At 39.2% G+C, this 19,453-nt stretch overlaps 1 protein-coding gene across 1 annotated transcript in view; it reads right to left on the minus strand.

Moving 5' to 3' along the window:
* The window catches only part of CTNNA3 (catenin alpha 3), a gene marked incomplete at its 3' end in the record, with an annotated part of 494,076 nt that overhangs the window by 59,834 nt on the left and 414,789 nt on the right, over positions 1-19,453 (minus strand). The window contains exon 12 of the mRNA XM_084264912.1: positions 11,165-11,316. Within this exon, the coding sequence (XP_084121038.1) occupies positions 11,165-11,316 (152 nt within the window). The remainder of the gene's footprint in view (positions 1-11,164; positions 11,317-19,453) is intronic.

Consider the following 19,453-nt stretch of genomic DNA (forward strand, 5'->3'; position numbering starts at 1 on the left):
TTTCATTGTCATGCTGCTGTATCAGCAAAGACACACATAACAGGACCAGATCAGATGCTGTTCCACCAGTGTGAAGGCACAGAATCACACAGACCACTGCACTGTTACTCTGTTCTTGTGCCAGCAAAACCACAATCACAATCTAGCTCACATGTAGTTATTATGGTTTTGGATTCGATTACAAATCCAATAGATTTGTAATGTACCTCACTGTTTTTCTGCACCACGCTAAAAAGAGCCCATTCCTACAGGTTAAATGACTCCACAGTGAAAATAACAGCAACTGAGAAATTCCAACTAGGCCATGGATGCTACGGATGATTATGATCAGGAGAAGGAATTTGTCGCCAGGTTTACACTGTGCAATGAAGATCTCTGTGCCAGAACTGGCATCACTAGCACTGACAGGGCTGATTTCAGAATAAGAACCATACCCTAAGCCAGTAATACTATTAAGAGACTGCAGTCTCCATTTCCAGACTTGCATTTCTCATACTCCACTGAACCATGTGGCAGGATGCGTATTTTAATAGAGTATCTATGATTTGTAACATTTTGCTGTGCCTCTCAGTTTCAGTTCCAGAAATTCACTCCTTTCCTTTTAACAGAATAGCATTTATTGCATTTCTCTGGGAATATAGTTTGTATTAGACAGTAAGCACCAAATGGCAAGGAAGGAATACACATCACTTTTCCTTGCTGCAAGAAAAAAAAAGAACTCTCAGCAAAGATTTTAATGTTCCAGAAAAAATACTGCCTTGTGCTCGCTTCCAATGAGCTGCTAAACTAGAGCTACCAAATCATTCAGGAAAGTTCTGTTTTCCTGAAAGAAAGGGATGATTTTGTGAACAATTAAAAACATAAAAGTATGTGACATAGTTGCAATATAATTTCGTCCTTAAACTGGGAAGAACTGAAATGCAAAGTGGTATTTAAGTCAAAACCCGTCACGCCATGCATTTCTGTACAAAGCATATTGACTTCTCTGTTTGAAACCGTAACCTAAGAGACTCTGATGGTAACCCATGTAGCAATTCACTGCTAAAACTTCTTAGTTCACAACTTTGCATCGAGACTAAGGCTGCATAGCTTGGGCTGAGGACAATGCAGATTTACCAGGATGGGTAATCGCACATTTAGACTGTAATGGATACAGGATGCAGCTGACACTTTCACTGCTCGTCCCTGCAACAGCATTTCTGAAATCATTCACTATTTTTGTCTATGTGTACACGCCCCTAAGGCCTTTTTTGAATTTCTTTCCTTTTTAAAAAACAATACAACATCTTTTCCACTAGCTGACACTGTAAAAACTGGAAACCTAATGCAGGTTTAAGAAAATTACATTTTTAAGGGGAAGAAGTAGTAAAAAAATGGGTCATACAGTCACGTGCTGAATTTAAACAAGCAGGCAAAACACAGCAAAAAATAGTAAATGTATTGTAGTCTAGTAGTTTCATGCAATGTAGCAAGCAGCTAGCTTCTATAAACAAGGTTTAGCACACACCATTGCTTTGTTTGCCCCATCAATTCTCTGTTACCCTCTTAACACTAATATATAAAAGAAAAACAAACCAGGTCAAAGTCAGGCTTTGCTTAGCAGGGCCCTGGTTAGCTCTGCTGTCAACATGAGGTTGGACCAGATGATCTCCCTCAGGTCCCTTCCTTCTGTGATCTTCTGCGCGTGTTTCTCTTCTCTTTTTCCCCTGACTGACGTGAGTGTGAGATGAGTACAGTGTGTGACCGTGAAAACTATGGTCTGCTTTAAAAGACACTGCAGTATTTTTTGTTTAAAAAGAAGGCTGGTTTAGAAAGAAGACATGGTGTTTTGGACAAAAAGAGTAATAGCCAAAAGTATTAAAGGAAAATTGAATAATGGAAAAAGTAACTCATGTTAACGTGGCGTAACCATTGGCTTGAAAGTGGTGCTATCTGAGCAAGGAGTTCCTGACACTCCTTCCAAGTACTTACTTCCATTTAGTCATCTAGTCACCTGGATGGCATGCGTGAGCTGCTGCTTTGGAGGGGAAAGAAAATCTTCACCATCAGACCTGTACTCAAAATGTACCCTGACAACATCGAGTCCATTTTCATATGCTTATACGTGCAATTACAGATGCGTCTACTCCTCCAACAGATACATAAAACACTGAAAATCCTACATATTCTTCCTCGGAAGACGGCATCTGCTTTTGACACTCCTATACGACAGGAGGATTTCTTTGTATAGAAATTGTATGTATATGAATGCAAAAAATTTTGAAATTGCACAAATGGGGATTAAGGGGACATTTATTTTCCTATTCACCATTCATTTCATATGTAAAAAGAACACAGAATATAAAATCACAAATGTCCCTGAACCAACTGAGGAAATGGCTGGAGCATGGAAGCAGGCAAAGCACTTAGAAGGATGTGCAATGATCCACAAGGTTAAAATTCATTAGTCTGAAAGCATAGGAATATAGAAGCACAAAAGCCATGTAGTTTTTCTTAAAACATCAAAAATAAATACCTACCATTCCCCAACTACCCTGCTGACTAATTCAGTGGCCACCCCTCCTTGGATGAAGTAGTAATGTGAATTAGTAGTGCTTTGGCTTCCACTGCCATGTCTGAGATTAAAAGGTTGAGCATACGGGTTTTTTTGTCTCCCTCCCTCTGCCCAATATACAAACACACCATCTGTTTTTAAAATCAATAACCTGTGGAAATCGATAATGTGGAAACACCTCAACTCTTCACAAGCAGATGCCTGTTAAGACAATTGTGGTGACACCAAGACACCAAACTAAAGATATTTCTTAGACCAACCACCTGCATGCACATGCAAGAAAATGGGATGCGCTTTCAAGGAAAACAATAGGGTGGGGATTTTTACTAGATACAGTGCTGAGCAGTTTTGTGCTCTATAAAGCAAACAACCCAGCAACACTGCCACACAGAGAACTACAAGGGTCATCAGATTCATGGAAGATATTAAATGCCTCAACTAATGAAACTGCCAGAAAAATCAGACCTTTTAGAAGTTTATGTCGTACATAAACATGAAATACAAGCAAAATGATAAGTGTAGTTTTGCCATGGAACAGAAATCAGCTGTATTTATTTGGGAATACAAACGGCCCTTTCACTAAATAGCGATTAGCATTTTAAAAAATGTCAGCATATTACATTGCAACGTATGCAGAGCATGTCCCAAAACTGTTACAGTCCAGAGCATTCTACTAAGATACCTGCAAGGTAAAACCGTAACAGCAGCAACCGAGTTCATGATGCTAGCATAGATGTAAGTATAAACAAGGAAGTATTTCTACACTATCAGATGGTTTCCCAAGTAGACCACAGGGTAAAAAACACAGACATTTTTTGGAAATACCTACGCGGGTGAATTAAGATCAGCATGTAACCTCTGTAGGATAGTGCTCTGAGTTAAGGTTTCCCCAAGGTTGGTGATCCTGACTCGAGATGTTAAAAAGCCAAGTAACATGGCAAGGACAAATACGTGCCAGGAGCTGTTACTTACAAGAAGGCATATCTGACCACAGCACTGAAGTCTTTTAACCCACTGTTGCAGTTTGTGTAGATGGCTGCTGGGAGAAAACTGGGGACTGCAGAAAATGTAAGGAGCAGATAGAGCTAGAGCTCTGCAGACCCCAGATTGTAAACATTGGCTGATTCAAGGCCAGAGTTGCTGCTGACCAAGGCCGAGCCCATCAGTGACACTCACAGTGCCTCTGGGAATCACATATCGGAGAAAACAAAAAAAAACCAGAAGCAGCTGCGTTTTGCCACCAGAGAAGGGAGTGAGAAGATGTAAGGAGCTGTGCAGACACCAAGGCTGGGGAGGGCAGGGGAGGAGGTACCCCAGGTGCCGGAGAGAAAAAATGCCCCTGCAGCCCATGGAGAAACCCATGGTGGAGTGGGTGTCCCCTGCTGCCCATGGAAAAGGCCAAGACCCCACCTGTAGCCCGTGGAGGGGCTCCACGCTGGATGGAGCAGGTGGAGACATAGAGAAGATGCTGTGACCCGCGTTGGAGCAAGCTCCTGCCAGCACTTGCAGACCATAGAGGGAGACAGAGACACAGAGATGAGCGAGAGAGATTTGTGCCGGAACAGGTTTGCTGGGGGGAGGTTTGTGACCCCGTGGAGGACTGGGACTGAGAGACATTGTGATTTATGACTGCCCGACATAGCAGTGATCCACGGTGGGGCAGCTGATGAACAGATAAAGCCCTGTGGGAAAGGACTCACGTTGGAGAAGTTCGTGGAGGACTGTCTGCCGTGGGTGGGACCCAACAAGGCAGCGGGGGAAGGGTGTGGAATGAATGGCCCTCCCACCTGCCCCACCCCCTTCTTCCCACCTCCACCCCCTCCCCGCCCCCCCACCAGGAAGGAAACCAACTTGCACTGAACTGACCAAAGCACCCCAATCTTCCCTTCCTGTGCCACAATGAGGGGGGAAGAAGGGAGTGAAATCTTGACTAAAGTGAAGTCTTCTAAGAAGGGAGGGTGGGGGGAGCTCCTTTAAGATCTGGTCACACTTCTTATTATCTGACTCTTGTTTCACTGTGTTTGTAGGGCAGTGTAATAAATTAGAGTTTTCTTTCCTTTATTCCGTGTTGAGTTCGTTCTGCCCATGATGCTGATTATGGGATGATCTCTTCCTGCCCTTATCTCCACTCCCAAGCCTCTCAATATAACTACAAAGGGGAGTGACAGAGCGACTTTGGTGGGCATCCGGCCTCCAGCCAGGCCTAAGCCACCACACCCACCCTTTACGTGGTTTCTGCAGCACAACTACAACATTCCCCAGGAACAACTTTTATGTGACTTGGGATAAAAATCTGAAAGAGGAACAGGAATCCAGCTATGCTTAAGAGAAAACTGGCACCACTTCTAAGCTTTCTTTTAAAGGACATAAAATATTGCATCCTTTCTCAGTCGCACTGCATCCAGACATATCAATCTTTGGATGCCAGGACTGAGAGAATAATGAGGAAAGCAGTATTTGAAGAAGGCAGGGCATGGAAAAATCTGTTTGGGAAGAACCAGTATAGAACATGTTTTTTCCCTGAGTAACAAGAAAAGAAAAATCCTCTCCTGGTTAAAATAAAGATGGCAACATAACAAGTAGTAACTGTGTTTATACCAGAAGGCTGCTGCATAAGGAGGCACAAGTAAAAATACACAAGAAAATTCCTGCTTTCTGCCAGGGAAGCAGAAAAGGAGCTGAGGGAAGGAAAGGTCAGCTCTGACCTACTTAGGTCAGAAATGAAAGAAAGTGACGAGAGGTGCAAGTCCAACTGGCTTGCTATAACCACCACTGTACAAGCTCTTCCTCTCATGAAATTAGTTTAGCATAGGAAAATGAAGAAAAGGTACTTAAACTTCCAAATATGTATTTGTAATGAGTTCACACTGCTCATAAATTTGGGACCAATAGCAATAAAGTTTACCAAGACTACATGATTTATTCTTTGTCTGTCTTCCCCATGAAGTCTCCAGGCTTTCTTGGAAAATCAAAAAAGACAGCACTAATGTCTTTTTTCCTCAAACTCTTCCCTGCTTTGTTTTCTCTAGCCTTTAAATAGAGGTTCAATTCATGTGTGCTATTGCCTGCATCTCACAGGATCTAAGTCACTTCTACTACAGAAGTAAAACCTGGCAGAAAACTCTGCATGTGTAGGATAATTCTGTCATTAATAAAAACAAAGGCAGAATTTAAACTACACATTTATTAACTGGCTGAAGGACAAACAGAATGATGGGAATGGTTTCACCACTTGCTACCTCAATTTCTGAGAAGTCCATGTTCTGAAAATTCCTCTAACTACTGGATATAAGAGATCAAAGTGTCCTGTGATGTCTCTTATTGAGAGAAATCAAGTATATTGAAGAGCTCACAAGCTCTGTTCTGGATGAACTCATACATTTCTTCAAAACACAATGAAAAACTACCTAGAATTTGCAACCAATGTAAGGAGAAAAAGGGAACCCATCCCAAGGCTATTCTGAGGTAGCCAAGATCTTTTAAAAAGGGTTATGTATAGCAAAGCTGAGTTTGATCTTGCAAAGGAAATAAAAACACGCAGTAAAAGACTTATTAATTGTAAAGTAGGAAGATAAGGAATGGAATGCAGATGTAGTGAGGATCTAGCTGACATAAAATTATCTAGGTACAATAGAAAACCAAAATGAGTACTTTGCTTCAGTTTTCAGGGGAACCAGGGATGAAGATCATGCTGCAGGGAATTGATACTCAATGGTAATAAAGGCACAATCTGCAAAAGAAACAATCAAAAAGGTTAACACCATGAATGCTGAAGGAACCTGTGCAGTCTCTGTGTCAATTCTGAACAAAACAGCACATGAAATAAAAAGCCTTCCAGCTCAAGATATAAGAAAGGCATCAAAACGATGCACTGGATCAGGTTAAGAACTAGAATCTCAAAATACATTTTCCGCCTCTCCTACAATTAGGGAACACAGGTTCCTCATCTCCTGCTTCCAGAACACAGAGCAGTAAAAGCATTCTGAATACAGTATTATGAACATTTTGCCGCCTTCTTCCTCTCTGGAAACCTCATAGCAGTTCATTTGTTTACTCTCCACTAAGAGCAAAGACTCCCATGAAAATCTAGTTTGGTGAATTCTTTTCCATGGTTCTCGGTGTATTTCTGTTAGGATGACTTTGTTACTACTTCAGCCATCAGTAGCTATTACTCATTCGAAGTCATTACCACTTTCCCCACTGTTCAATATCCTAATGCAGTATTATTAGCTATTAGCTTAATCAAGCCACCTCACATTCTTCAAACTACACCTTCACATAGAAGCTCTTTTTTTTTTTTTAAAGAGAGCTCTAGCATCATCTTACCATTACGCAATATCTAGCACAAATCATCTCAAAAACTGTCACCCTGTTTCCTTTGACTTTTCCATATATGTCACTGCCTTTAATTCTACTATCTACCCTAATCTATTTCTGTACCAGCCATGCTCTCATTACAACCACTATCCAGATAATGCCTAAATGTTCCTCTGCAAAATCAAGCTCTCAAAGCCTCTACAAGAGGCTTCAGGAGTCAAGAAAGGACTGAGGAATATGGACACATGGAACCATACGCCCTGGATCAATATCTGATGATTTCAAATCAAGAGCTACTGCTGGATGTACTAATCCTTGTGAGCGAAACAATGAAGAGCATCTTAAGGGAAGCTAACTGCAATTCCAGAGGCATTTCTGCCATAGCTCATCTGTGCAGCACACCTTCCACTATGCAGTTGCTCTCAAGCGTATTTCACATTATACCTGCAGGACTGGAATGAATGTTTTACGTATCTACAGTTAAGCCTGGACATTGAAAAGCATATCTGATAATTTGCATTAACAACAGTATTTGGCAGCATTTTACTGTTAGGAGCTCTATTTCTAAAAAGATTCTTTCTGTGTAATTACATGCTTGAAATGCTTCCTGAGGAACTGATCTGGAGAGTTTCTGCTTTTACTTTGATGTTGAAAAATTGCCCCCTGTGAATCAGTGTCCTTGTTCACTTACATTTCTCAATTATATTTTGATCAACAGTTTCTTTCCCTGACTCAGCCTCGCAATCCCCTGTAATCAGCTACACATTGTTCTTTGGCACTGTATCAGTAAGCCCCCAGAAGTTGGCCACAGAACACTTTTATTTCCTCACTTTGGCTGCTGTGGTAACGGTACGCATCTGAATAACCATCAGATATACTAAAGCTTCTTACAAGCAGATTGAAATGGAACTGGCATTGTCTGGAATGTATCTAATTAGGAATGCAAACACATCATTACTCAAAAACCGGATGCCAAGGTTCCTGCAGCACTCTCTGCCAGCAGCCAGCACCTCGAAGGGATGGTGGAGGAGCTGACTATCATTTCACCAAACCTCAAAAAATCTGTCTCATGACAGTGTCTGAATTCTTGTATTTATTAAGCAGAAAGCTTAATAAAGTCCTTTTTAATGAATTAAGATTTTTCTGCTGTTGGGTGTTTTTGCATCTCCTGAGCTTTGGTCAGGACTGAAACTGCTGGGCTGCTGAATACATACAAATACAATTGAATATAGGCCAAGCCACGTTGATTTCTAAGGCAAACAGGCACTTTGTTTAGGATAATAGGAGGCTGAGTCCAGGTAGAGGCAGGTTCTTTGTCCCTTTGGACTTCACTCCTCCAATTCAGAGAAGGAGAAGGATCTTCTCTTTGCTACCCACAACTTCAGGTACTGTGACAGCAAGGTAATTTCTGATGTTTTGTTTTTCCTTGCTTTGTGAAACTGCACTTGCAAAGCAGAAGTGAAGATGGCACTGACAGAAATCTTCACATTAGTACTGTCCGCTTAGGCATTGTGCTTGGACTTGCAATTTTACACACGTAGTATGCATTTGCACATGACATGTACACACTGCGCTTACTATGCATTACGCACACGTACAGTCTTTCCAGATGAAAGGATTTCCCCCTCCTACTTCAGAAAGATGTACAGGGGACATCATATCCTCTTCCATTTTGAGTGACTGCCCACATATATGCGCACATCATAGAGGACTGTAATACACACTCCAGAGCTTCCTGCAAGGCAATGTGTCTGTCTTCATGGAGACTGACTAAAGCTTTATTACATTCCTCAGTGCCATTCCCAAAAATTAAAAACTCCATAAAGGAATGGCCAGTCATGATTACCTGGAGCTCAAGCCCAAGAAGATGGGACATAGAGAAGACTCAGATCTCACTGAGAAACAGCAGCAACTTTGCAGTCCTAAAAACCAAGAGTCCCCGAGTCACTATGGAAAGGCAAGATGAGAGATGCTGGCAGGAAACAGAACTTAAATGATCTAAGAAAAATCCTGGACATCCTAACCAAAACCCTTTGCCTATGTTCATGTGAACAGGAGCTGATCAGAAGACCTGACAGAGGACTGCCCTCAATCTGCTTTGTTTTGCCAGAAAAATCCAACTCATGTAAATTCCTCCTGCTACGGGCAAGAATGTCCTACAAAGTAGAGTAACAGAGGCAGAGTACCCCCTCCTGTGAAGCAAGGCAACTTGTGCCTGGGACAAGCCCAGAGTTCTGCTTTAGCAAATTGGCAGGAGTAGACAAGAAAATTTATTCTGACAAACACCATCATATCAAAATTGTTTATCTATCCTGGCATTTGGTTCTCCCTGAGTAGGACTTAGAGAATTAATGGGCACAGAGGAAGAATGCAATGACCTTCCTAGTGTCAGAGTCATTTGAGACATTGTCTAGCTTGCAAGTAGCAAAGTTCAATGTTTGAGATGTTGTCTGGCTTGCTATCTTCCTTGTACCTGGGCACACAGCTTCACCCTAGAATTACTTCCAGTCCTACTAGGCCTGGAACGGAACCCATCAAGAAATATCTGCATCATGATATATCATTCACAGTTGAAGCACATGAAGTAGCTGAGATCACCTACCAAGATATTTAAAATTTAAAGGAGGCAAACTTTCACTTTGCTCTTGATCTACTTCCAGAAACTGCCTGTGTCACTTGTCATATAAATGTCATTTTCCTGGTAGATATTTGGCTTCCCTATTTCATCCTGAAATTACCTGTGGCAAAAATCTTTTTTTTTTCAGAGATGTTCAGAAAAAACATTTTATAATTCCCTGATTAGCAGAGAAATTACAATTACATCCTTTAAGTATATGGTTGTGAGAACACATCACCAAAAAGACCTTTTGGAGCAGAAATGGCTCCAGCTTGGACTCCTCTCAAAGTTACAGAAACAGTTTGAAGGAACAGTGAACGGAGATGTTGTTTCATCTTTGTTGTCATGTCTGCTGCTGAGGGATCTGTAAATGGTGTCTCATCAAGGCAGGATGACATGAAAAGTAATCACCTGGAAGCTGCTGTAAGAACAGAAGCCTACCCAAAGTAACAGTGACAAGCACAAACAGAAAGGGAGTTGACACATGAAGATTTCTTGAATACATGTGGCAGAAGCTGAATAGAATTCCAATAGGATTAAGAAACTCCCAAATCCGATAAGAAATAAAAATACATGTAAAATGCCGCAGGACTGAAAATTACCAAAAGTGTAATAAAATTTTTTCAAGCAGTTGCAATGAAATTAGATGGCAGTAGTTACATCCTGCATCATGTAGTTAGGTGCTGAACAAGAGAAGCAGGCCAGGCTTTAGTGAACCCTGCAGGTAAAGCATATCATTATCTACTCTGTCATGCCTGGCTACATGCACAACCACCAGATTAATAAAAAACCAAAAACAAGCAACAAACCTTCAAACAATCACTTCAAGACTGAATCGTTGAAGACTAACTTGATGGCAACAAATCAAAAATCACTGCAGGTGGAGTGAAAGAACAGCAAATCATACAAAAGTGTTTCAGGATGTCCCTTTACTATATAAAAGGGGACTCTTTCTTACTTTCCTGTGAACTGAAAAGACACTGCAGAAGATAACTTTCCTTTGAAAAATGTATCTATATTTGTATTCATGCTTAACATTATTTTAAAAAATGTTGAACACACAGGTATTGTAGCTCAAATGTTCAATCATTTCAAATGTGATTCAAGGACTAAAGATATTTGATTTGACAGAATTCTGTTTCACATTCTAAAATAAAAAAGATGAAGTGTTTTCTTGAACTCCAAGAGAAACAATAGGGTATGTTTATTCTATGATTGACAGAAATCAGGCAGTTATGTCTGAAAATACTATGTAAAGCTGACAAAACTTCAAAAAGAGAGTAACAGGAAAGATTCTACTAAATAAGGTTCAAGAGCTACAAGCAGATTTGGGGTTGCAGCCACAAGCTGATCATTAATAAAGTGAACAAAGATCTTTCTCAACGAAAACCACCTGAACAGAAAAACAAAAAAACTCCACAAACAAACAAAACCCCGCAGCAAAAAAAGCCCACCAAAAAACTGTAAACCCATTTTTACGCAACATTCTGATCTGGTACTCAACACAATTCTTGCCTTCTTGAGTTATAATCGTGTCTGTTTCATTGTAATCCAAACTTCCCAAGATCAGTCCAATCTGGATATAACCTCAAGGAAACTGTTCACACAGACAATTCTAAATTCTCCTTGTGTCCTCACTAACTTAGAAATTAATATTAAATAAACAATGAACTTACCCGAATCAACATGACCGAGCATCTGATGTTATGAATTGTATCATACACCTTCTTAGAAACGTCCACAAACTGGTTATCATCAAACAGATGCACTGTGTTCTTGCTTAAGCTCTCCAATGCAATATTTACTTGACTAATAAACCCTGGAATCACTATTTAAAAAGAAAATACAAACTGCAGTTACCATAAAAAAGAGAAAATATGATTTTTTCTTTCTGGCAAATTGCCTCATCATTGATTAAAATTTTATTTAAAAAACACCCCATTACAGTAGTAGCATGATTAGTTTTAAATGGGAACACATTTGTAATTTTATCACAGTGATAAAATGCATTTGGTGTGCACAAAAGCTGTGGGTGGTTGTACAGTACATCAAAGAAGAAAACTTTAAAAAGTGGGTTAAAGAAGCAGCCAGAAAAACTTGCCTGTGATTTCAAAGGTATTTTTTGCCAAAGAATCAGGGCAAATAACCCACCTAAAAGTTGGAGCTACTATTCAACAGACTCCACCATTTCAGAACCTGCTTTCAGTCTGAATAGAAACAAAACTACCGTAAAAATCAATGCTTAAAAAGCCCCACAATTGCAACCTGTACTTCCCAAGGTAGTTTACCTTGTTTGACTGAATCAAACAAATTGCAAATTTCGAGTCAGTTTGATATTACCCTGTGCTTTACCCAGAACGTCCCAGGAATTCTCTTGTGGTGCTGCGTGGCCTTATTTTGCACAGTGACCTCATACCACTTTATCTCCCTTGATCCTTGATGTTAATTGGAAGCAAAGGAAACCCAATACGCAGAATATAGAGCCAAGAGAGAACTCAGTCAAAAAAATCAATCACACTGAGGGGGACCTCAAACAAGTACAGATCAAACTAATTTGCAACAACCCACTTACTATGACTGGGAGACTGAAGACATGGAAAGTAAAGGGATAGAACTCCACTAATATTCAGTATTAACAACATACACCTTGTGGAACAGAAGCTTTTGTCAGGCAACGTGTTGGTTTCAAATACAAATACATTACACCCTCCAACCCTTCCTCCAGCTGCATGCTGTGTAATTCATAAATTCATACCACATGAAGGCAGTATTACCAGTACCTTAAGTATGAATCTATATGGGGAAACTTTTATGTATAGAATACATTTTTATGCAAAGAGCTTCATCTGAAGTCAACAAGACTTCTGAATTAGAAAGCCTGGCAACATATATTTTAATATTCAGAAAGACGCCACAAGGGTGGTTCAACCCCTAGCTTTACATGAGGAAACCTACATAACCCTTGGGGAAACTTAAATTCACTCATAAATCACAGTAACTTCCCTGTCTTCAAGCTCAGCCAGGGCAGTTAGGTCACGTGTCAGTTCTGAGAAATAACAAGCTTCAGTTACTTCAGTGGTGGTGGACACGTTTGTCTTCACAAGTGTGAGACACATAGATGCTATTTAATTTGAAAAATAGGGTATTTGAAATCCTTTCTTCCCTTTTCAGACTACCACTTGAATTATTTTGCCTTCTGAAAACGTCAGGGGAAAAAACAGATTTCTTAAATAGTATAGAAAATCAACAAGGTGTATTTTCATTAGCAACCAAATTGAATAATTAGGGAGAGCAATTGCTTATTTATTCAGTGCTTTTTAAATTTTATTTCAAGAAACACAAATATAAAATTTTGTAATAAGTATTCTTTTTTTCTTTTAAACAAAGATTATCAAAATGACTGCCAAGTGCGGCAGATTTGAACTGAACAGTCAGCTCATACATCACAAAAATGAATGTTCAGCACTTCACATCCATTGTAAAAATGCTACAAAGGAGAATGTAAGGAGTTTCCAGGAATTCAAAATTCAATTGGCACAGCCAAAACCATCAGGTTCCAGAGCCTCCTACGCCCTCACGTCTCAGTGCACCATATTTCATGCAGTTTCCCTTGCAGTATGGCAAAGCAGCATGGTTTTCAGTGGCTGCAAACTGCCTGCAGGCCCCTTCTACAGGACAGGCTATCCCTTCTCAGTTATCCACTCAGGCCCCATCCTTAGCCCATATACTGACCACTGGCCTTTCTACAGCTTCTTCCAAGGCCAAACTCAGTGTATTTATATGTCTGCATGAATGCATCACTAATAAAAAAGGATTTTACACAAGTGTGTACTCTACAGCTCTTATGCTATTGGTGCAGTCAGTGATAAATCACAGGCTGCACTTGATTACAGAAACATGATCTCAGTGACTCCCTTTTGATAACATTTTTAAGATGATTGCTTTTCATCAGTATCGTTTTTTACACAACACAAAACTAAACTGTAATTATAAAATACAGACATAAGATCTGCTAAAGAAGTATAAAAATACACTATGAAGTTATCAAATAGTTGTTACTATTTGGTCACTTACTCTGTATCTGACAGGATAATTACTTCATACCCAAGATTCCTTTCTTGCCTGCATGTGATATTTTAATTTTTGAGTTTCCAACACAATGATTAGACACAAAGTTTTTGCTGGACCTGTGAGTTCTTATCCATTGATTGCTGTCATCAAAAATACTTTATTTCGTATACCCTCAAATGGTTCAGGTATACTCTAAAATACCACATTAGCTAGACTAGAAGTATATTTAAAATGTACATCTTTGCTATCTTCTGCTTTATTTTTCAAGGCAGCCTAAATATAGAGAAGTGGATGCAGATAAAAAAAAAATCAAATTTTATCCAACTTAATCTTTCAAAAGCAAAGAAAAATTAAACCAGTTGTAAATAAAATGAAAAATATACAACTGAGTATTATTAGATTTTTTGTGATTTTAATATACAAACATTTTTTAAGAAAGTTGCAATTTTTATTTTAATGTTTGCCTTTTTTCTCCTCAGCAAATATTATGAGCAAATTTCAACATGAACCTCTGTAATCCTACCTTTCCTGAGAGGAAAATGCGGAAAGGAGTAGGATGTTTTGGAAAATACAAATACTGCTCATATTCATATTGTTCAATGTCCCCAAACTATTTTACAGGTTTTGTGCACCAAACACACCTTCTGTACTCTTCTAGAAACTAAGCTTATTTCTTTTAAAATTCACCATGTCTTCCCCACTTCCTCTCCTGTTTTAGATGAACAATGTTATTTGTCTTTCCTTGGAGGCCATATCCTTAGACCTCTAATAATTTTTGCTTGATTTTGTCATCTTCAAGCAGAACCAACAAATGAATCCTGTTTATAGTTTAGCAGTTGTCAGAGCCCAGACCTTAATTCAGAGGCTACCACATCTACATGCCACAACCGCAGTAGGTAATACAGAAAAGTTAACTTTGCTAAACCCTTTATTCCAAGTAGGAACTCTGCCATATAGTTTTAATAACAAACTCACCAAGAGAACAGGTTTTCAACTTCGCAGGTGGCCAGCAACAACAGGTGAAAACACGAGCCATTCTACTGGCACCATTTAATGAAGCTGTGTTTAACGATTAGTATCACTTCATCAGCAATCAAGGTAGTTTTGTATTGAAAAAGCAACCATCTCCAAAGCTAAAATGTCCACTGTATGCAACATTCACCTAAAGAATGCCTTAACAAAATGAATGTAACAGATATATGACAGAACTCATCAGCAAAGTGATTTATTTTCAGCCCAAAACGTTTATCATTTTTAACTGGGGATTGCATCATAGCCAATGCAATAAATTCACTGACTCTGATCCCATTTAAAAAATATTCCTTACATATTATAGTTTCTAAACACCACGCCTAATGACAAAATGAAATCAGTTATCACAGAGCTGATTACCTAGCATCCTAACATTTAATTGCACCCTTGGATCATCAACTCCTTTCCCAGCACACACATTTTTAGTGGCTTTATCATTTTCTAAAGGCAAGTTGAACGATGGAAGAAAGACAAAACTTCAAAAGACTAGTTGCAACTCTGTATGAAATACCCTGAAAACCTGGACTCGGATTTGCACCAATCTATTTACCAAGCACATACCTAACATTGAGAAGCTGAACTAAAATCCACCCATAGCATAGGGGTCTCTTGCTGTGACCTCGGTAGGTCTGGGATCACACTGGAACAAATACGGGCCTTTGATTAGGCACCATATGTTGAAAGGCCTTAACTCTTTCCTAAATACAGGAACTATAATGTCCATCAAACCTGAAATTCCCCTCCTTTTCTAAGAGTAAAAAATGAACGTTCCTACTCCAGAGAAAGATACCATTGATGCTTTTAAATCCTGTAAGTAAAAATTATCAGTTGCTGCTGATTAGGAAGAAGAAATCAATCCCTGTAACTGAGAACTAATAGATCAAACTTTTTTTTTTTTTTTTTACAATCTTAATAAAGGAAGAGTTGCCAGATACACTTGTACTCTGACACCAGGTAAATGCAACAGGCAAGCAGCAAAGGTACAGACAACACCTTCCACCCCTCAGGTTAATGTTCAAAACAAAGCAGCAATAGTAAAGCAAAAAAAAAAAAAACCAAACCAGGAGAAAAGAGAAAGTAGGAACAAAACTGAAATGGAGACAAAGAAAAAAAAATAGTAAAGCATCAAAGTAACAGCTAACTTTCTGCCACGAATTTTTTGTCCTGTGTGGTAAATCACTATTTCTCCTCTGCCTTTTCATTTTCCTCTATTCTCATAAGCATATCGAGCTTAATTTTTTTAAAGTTCATTTAATTTTGTGTGGCACTAAAAAAGCCATATAAGAAAAGGAATAAATGTTTGAGCTCTACGATCCTGAAGATATTTTGCGATATTATATCCAGGAATTGTACACTACATTAGACTGAACTAATCTAGAATTTATTCATAGGAATGAAAGATTTCATTTATGGATGTCCTTCATCTTTCAGCACAATGTTCAGATGAGTCCTTCCATGGCAGCATAAACAGAGGGTTGTGGCAAGTGGTGGTATCTCAAGTATTTTATTATCCCCCATAATCTGATCACCTAGCATGAAAGTCAGTGTAATGGGTACAGATAGTTTGCTTTCAGAAAATGTAAACAGTTCTCCAGTTGCAGAAATTCAGCAACTGGAATAAAGCTTTGCATTAGCAAAGCATGGTTGAAAAAATTTTTCAAAACCCAAACCAGCTACCACCTAAATGCAGGGTGAATAAGAAATCTAGATAACAACCATGCAATCTTTATTCAGATTATAAAGATTCAGGTTATAGTATATTCTGACTATAACAACTGCATAATCTTTATTTCATTTCACTCTTTGAGACCAAAGTATAGTTTGTACTTTTTGTGGCTTAAATGCAAGCACTTGCAGATTTCTTCTGAGTGGTATCTAAGAATTTCAGGTAGAAAGAACATTGTATATTCTGGCAACCCATTTTTACTGCTAAGTAGTAACCCTATGCATAATTTCATTTCAATCTAAAGTGGTATACAACAAACTAGGTAAATAAATAAACAAACCCCATCTAAGCCAAGGCAACTGTCATCTGAAATACAAGGGCTTCTTCTGGCAGAAGCCCGAGTTACACTACCCAAGACAAGCTACTTAGAATAGAAATAACTTTGTAATGACTGATGGAGACGTCTTTATTCGGTATGTTCAAAACCACATTTACATAACAGAGGAATTAATGCAGAGAAAGACGATTCTGCACTTACTGGAAAAGGTTTAACCAGATAACAAACAGATGTTTCAAACTTCAAATTATTTATGACTGTTACAAATCCACGTAATACAATGCTAATACGAAGACAAGGTTTTTTCTAAATTTGATTTCACTATTGTACAGACACTAACTTCAAGCCTGTATAAATGTGATATAAAGTGAAATTGGTTGTGTTTAATTATAACACTGTATCAGGTGACTTGCTGAGACATACACACATATATATGAATGAAAGAGTATTATGAGCTTTGTGACTGTGTGCAATTTGATACATCCTTTCCACTTCTTCAAATATTCCCATTCATACTTCATCACCTTCTTTGATAACAAGTTTTTAGGCTGTATGTAGGAAAAGGGATTAACATTTTTGGAATCTCTAACACTAACACTTAGCTCATGTTCCCCCCCACCAATCTCAATCCTAGGCAAATATGTGAGGAAAAGAAATTAAAATCCCTCATCATGCCTGCCACCTCCCCTCCCCCTTGACTACCTAGGGCATAAAGAACTATACATTACTTTTGTAGGATTTAGCATTTCATGCATAAGTTTTTACAGGCTAGAAGTGTAATACAGCACAACGTAGCTAAAGCAGAGCCTTGCTACATATAAAAGAAGCTGCTAGTAATGCAAGGCATAATTAGCATTTCCTTCTCTTAAAGGCAGGCACAAACACACAGAACAGTGAAACCTGAAACGTATGCACTATGCAACACTGTGTGCACTTGCCAGGTTCTAACACTGCTGGCATAACCAGCGAGCATTCAGTAACATGGCTAAGCATACACACAAAAATACACATACAATTAGGTATATATACATACATACAGTATTTATTTATAAAATACATCTATGTTTTTAACACATATTTACATATTAGCTATGCCAAACATCTGACATCAGCTATGTGCTATTACATCTTTAAGAACCATCCTGGAATATGAGAAATGATTGATAGAGACCTAATTATTGGCAATGTGCATTATGAACTAACAACAATGCAGTAAATTGCTGCTTCTAAGTTTGAAAAGGAACACGATTCATCCCTCTCTTCCACACCCCCATGATACCAATACAACTTCCTACCTGGAAAAAACGTAGTTATTTTCACTTGCATGAAAACAATTTAAGATACAATTTAAGACTGGATGGGGCCAGACAAGGGTAATTGCTCCTGACTTTGGAACCTATGAGCCCCTGGACTTTCCTCTAGCTCAGGCTCTCTCTCCAGAGTCCTTCCCTGTGTGGCACACTCCAGCTGGGAATTAGGGCAAGGCCTACAACTAAACATCACTGTTCAAGTCTTTAGTGGTGCCTTAAAGAGATCTTTTTTACCTGTATGTAAACATACAGGAAAAACAGAGAGGTAGTTTTGGTTTCGGGGAGACAGATACCCCTGTATGAGATGCAGAGACAAGCCACAGCCTCGGTAAGAAGAGACAGACATTTTGAGATCATATCAACAAACTACTTTTGCTGCCACGCTCAAGGACAGACTGATCATGACATCTCAGATGAGAAAGACATTTCCCCCTAGGTCATACTGGCAAAGAATTTCAGAGTTTTTCTCTGCATTTCTTAGGAGACATGTGGTCCTGTCTTATCTCATCATTTCTCTGCCGTTACAGGGCCTTTATGTGCTGAGGAAACAGCCATCCTCCTGAACTGAGTTCACACACAGAACAGCATGACCTTCTTTAACTCAAGTCACTAGGCCTAAGTTAGAGGCATCTGCCCTAAAGAGAATGTCTTGTGATGCACACAGCTGAGACTAGCACATACCCTGGGTCTAGAGCTAAAAGAAAAAGCAATTACTGTTCGTAAGTGAATTTCAAGGGTACACAGAGGCTTCAGTTTTATCACATCAAACCTCCACACATATGTCCTCAATTCAAAACCAGTGATCATACAGCAGCCTGATGACAAAGGTCAAGGAACTGAAGCAACAAGACTTGAGTTTCTGGTTGCCAAGCCTGTTTTGAGGTGGTTCTGTCCAACTTGCTACCAGGCCAGACAGTTGGCAAGGAAGGAGGTAGGACAAGGCAGTTAGGGCACCACTGCTCCCAGGAAAAGGCGCCTTTAGAGCAGCTTAAACTGACTTGTCAATTGCAGCCCCCATTTCTATGAACCGAATTTGTCATCACAGACTTCTAATGAAGTTTCTCCTCAATGACTTTGTTATATCCAAGGCCAAATCCCTGCCAGCAAGAGCAGTGAGCTGACTAATACATCAGGCAATTTCTAAAGACTGCTCAACGAATACTCCTCAGTTGGAACTGTTCAAACGTACCAAAGATGATACAGGAGATGCCTACAAACCATTAAGAGGAAATGGAAGTTCTTCCTACAGGAAAGTGCTGCTATAACATGGAAGAGGACCCATCTGAACAGACAACAGCTTGTCATTAACGTAGGTAGGGAAGAGAAATCCTAAGAGTTTAGTAATAAATCAACAAACAGAATCTCTGAGTCCTGGTTGTTTCTAGTAAATAAGCACCATGCAATATACTGTTTAAGCAAGAGAATGGTCCTAATTAGGATAAAAACAAAAAAACCAAAGTAACAACCAAAAAAAAAAAAAAAAGCCCAGACTTCATGAGTATTACTACATGCTGGGTTTTGTTGATTTTATTTTAGCATGTTAATTCCT

This window comes from Gallinula chloropus, assembly GCF_964237585.1.
Source record: "Gallinula chloropus genome assembly, chromosome: 5".
Lineage (NCBI taxonomy): Eukaryota > Metazoa > Chordata > Aves > Gruiformes > Rallidae > Gallinula > Gallinula chloropus.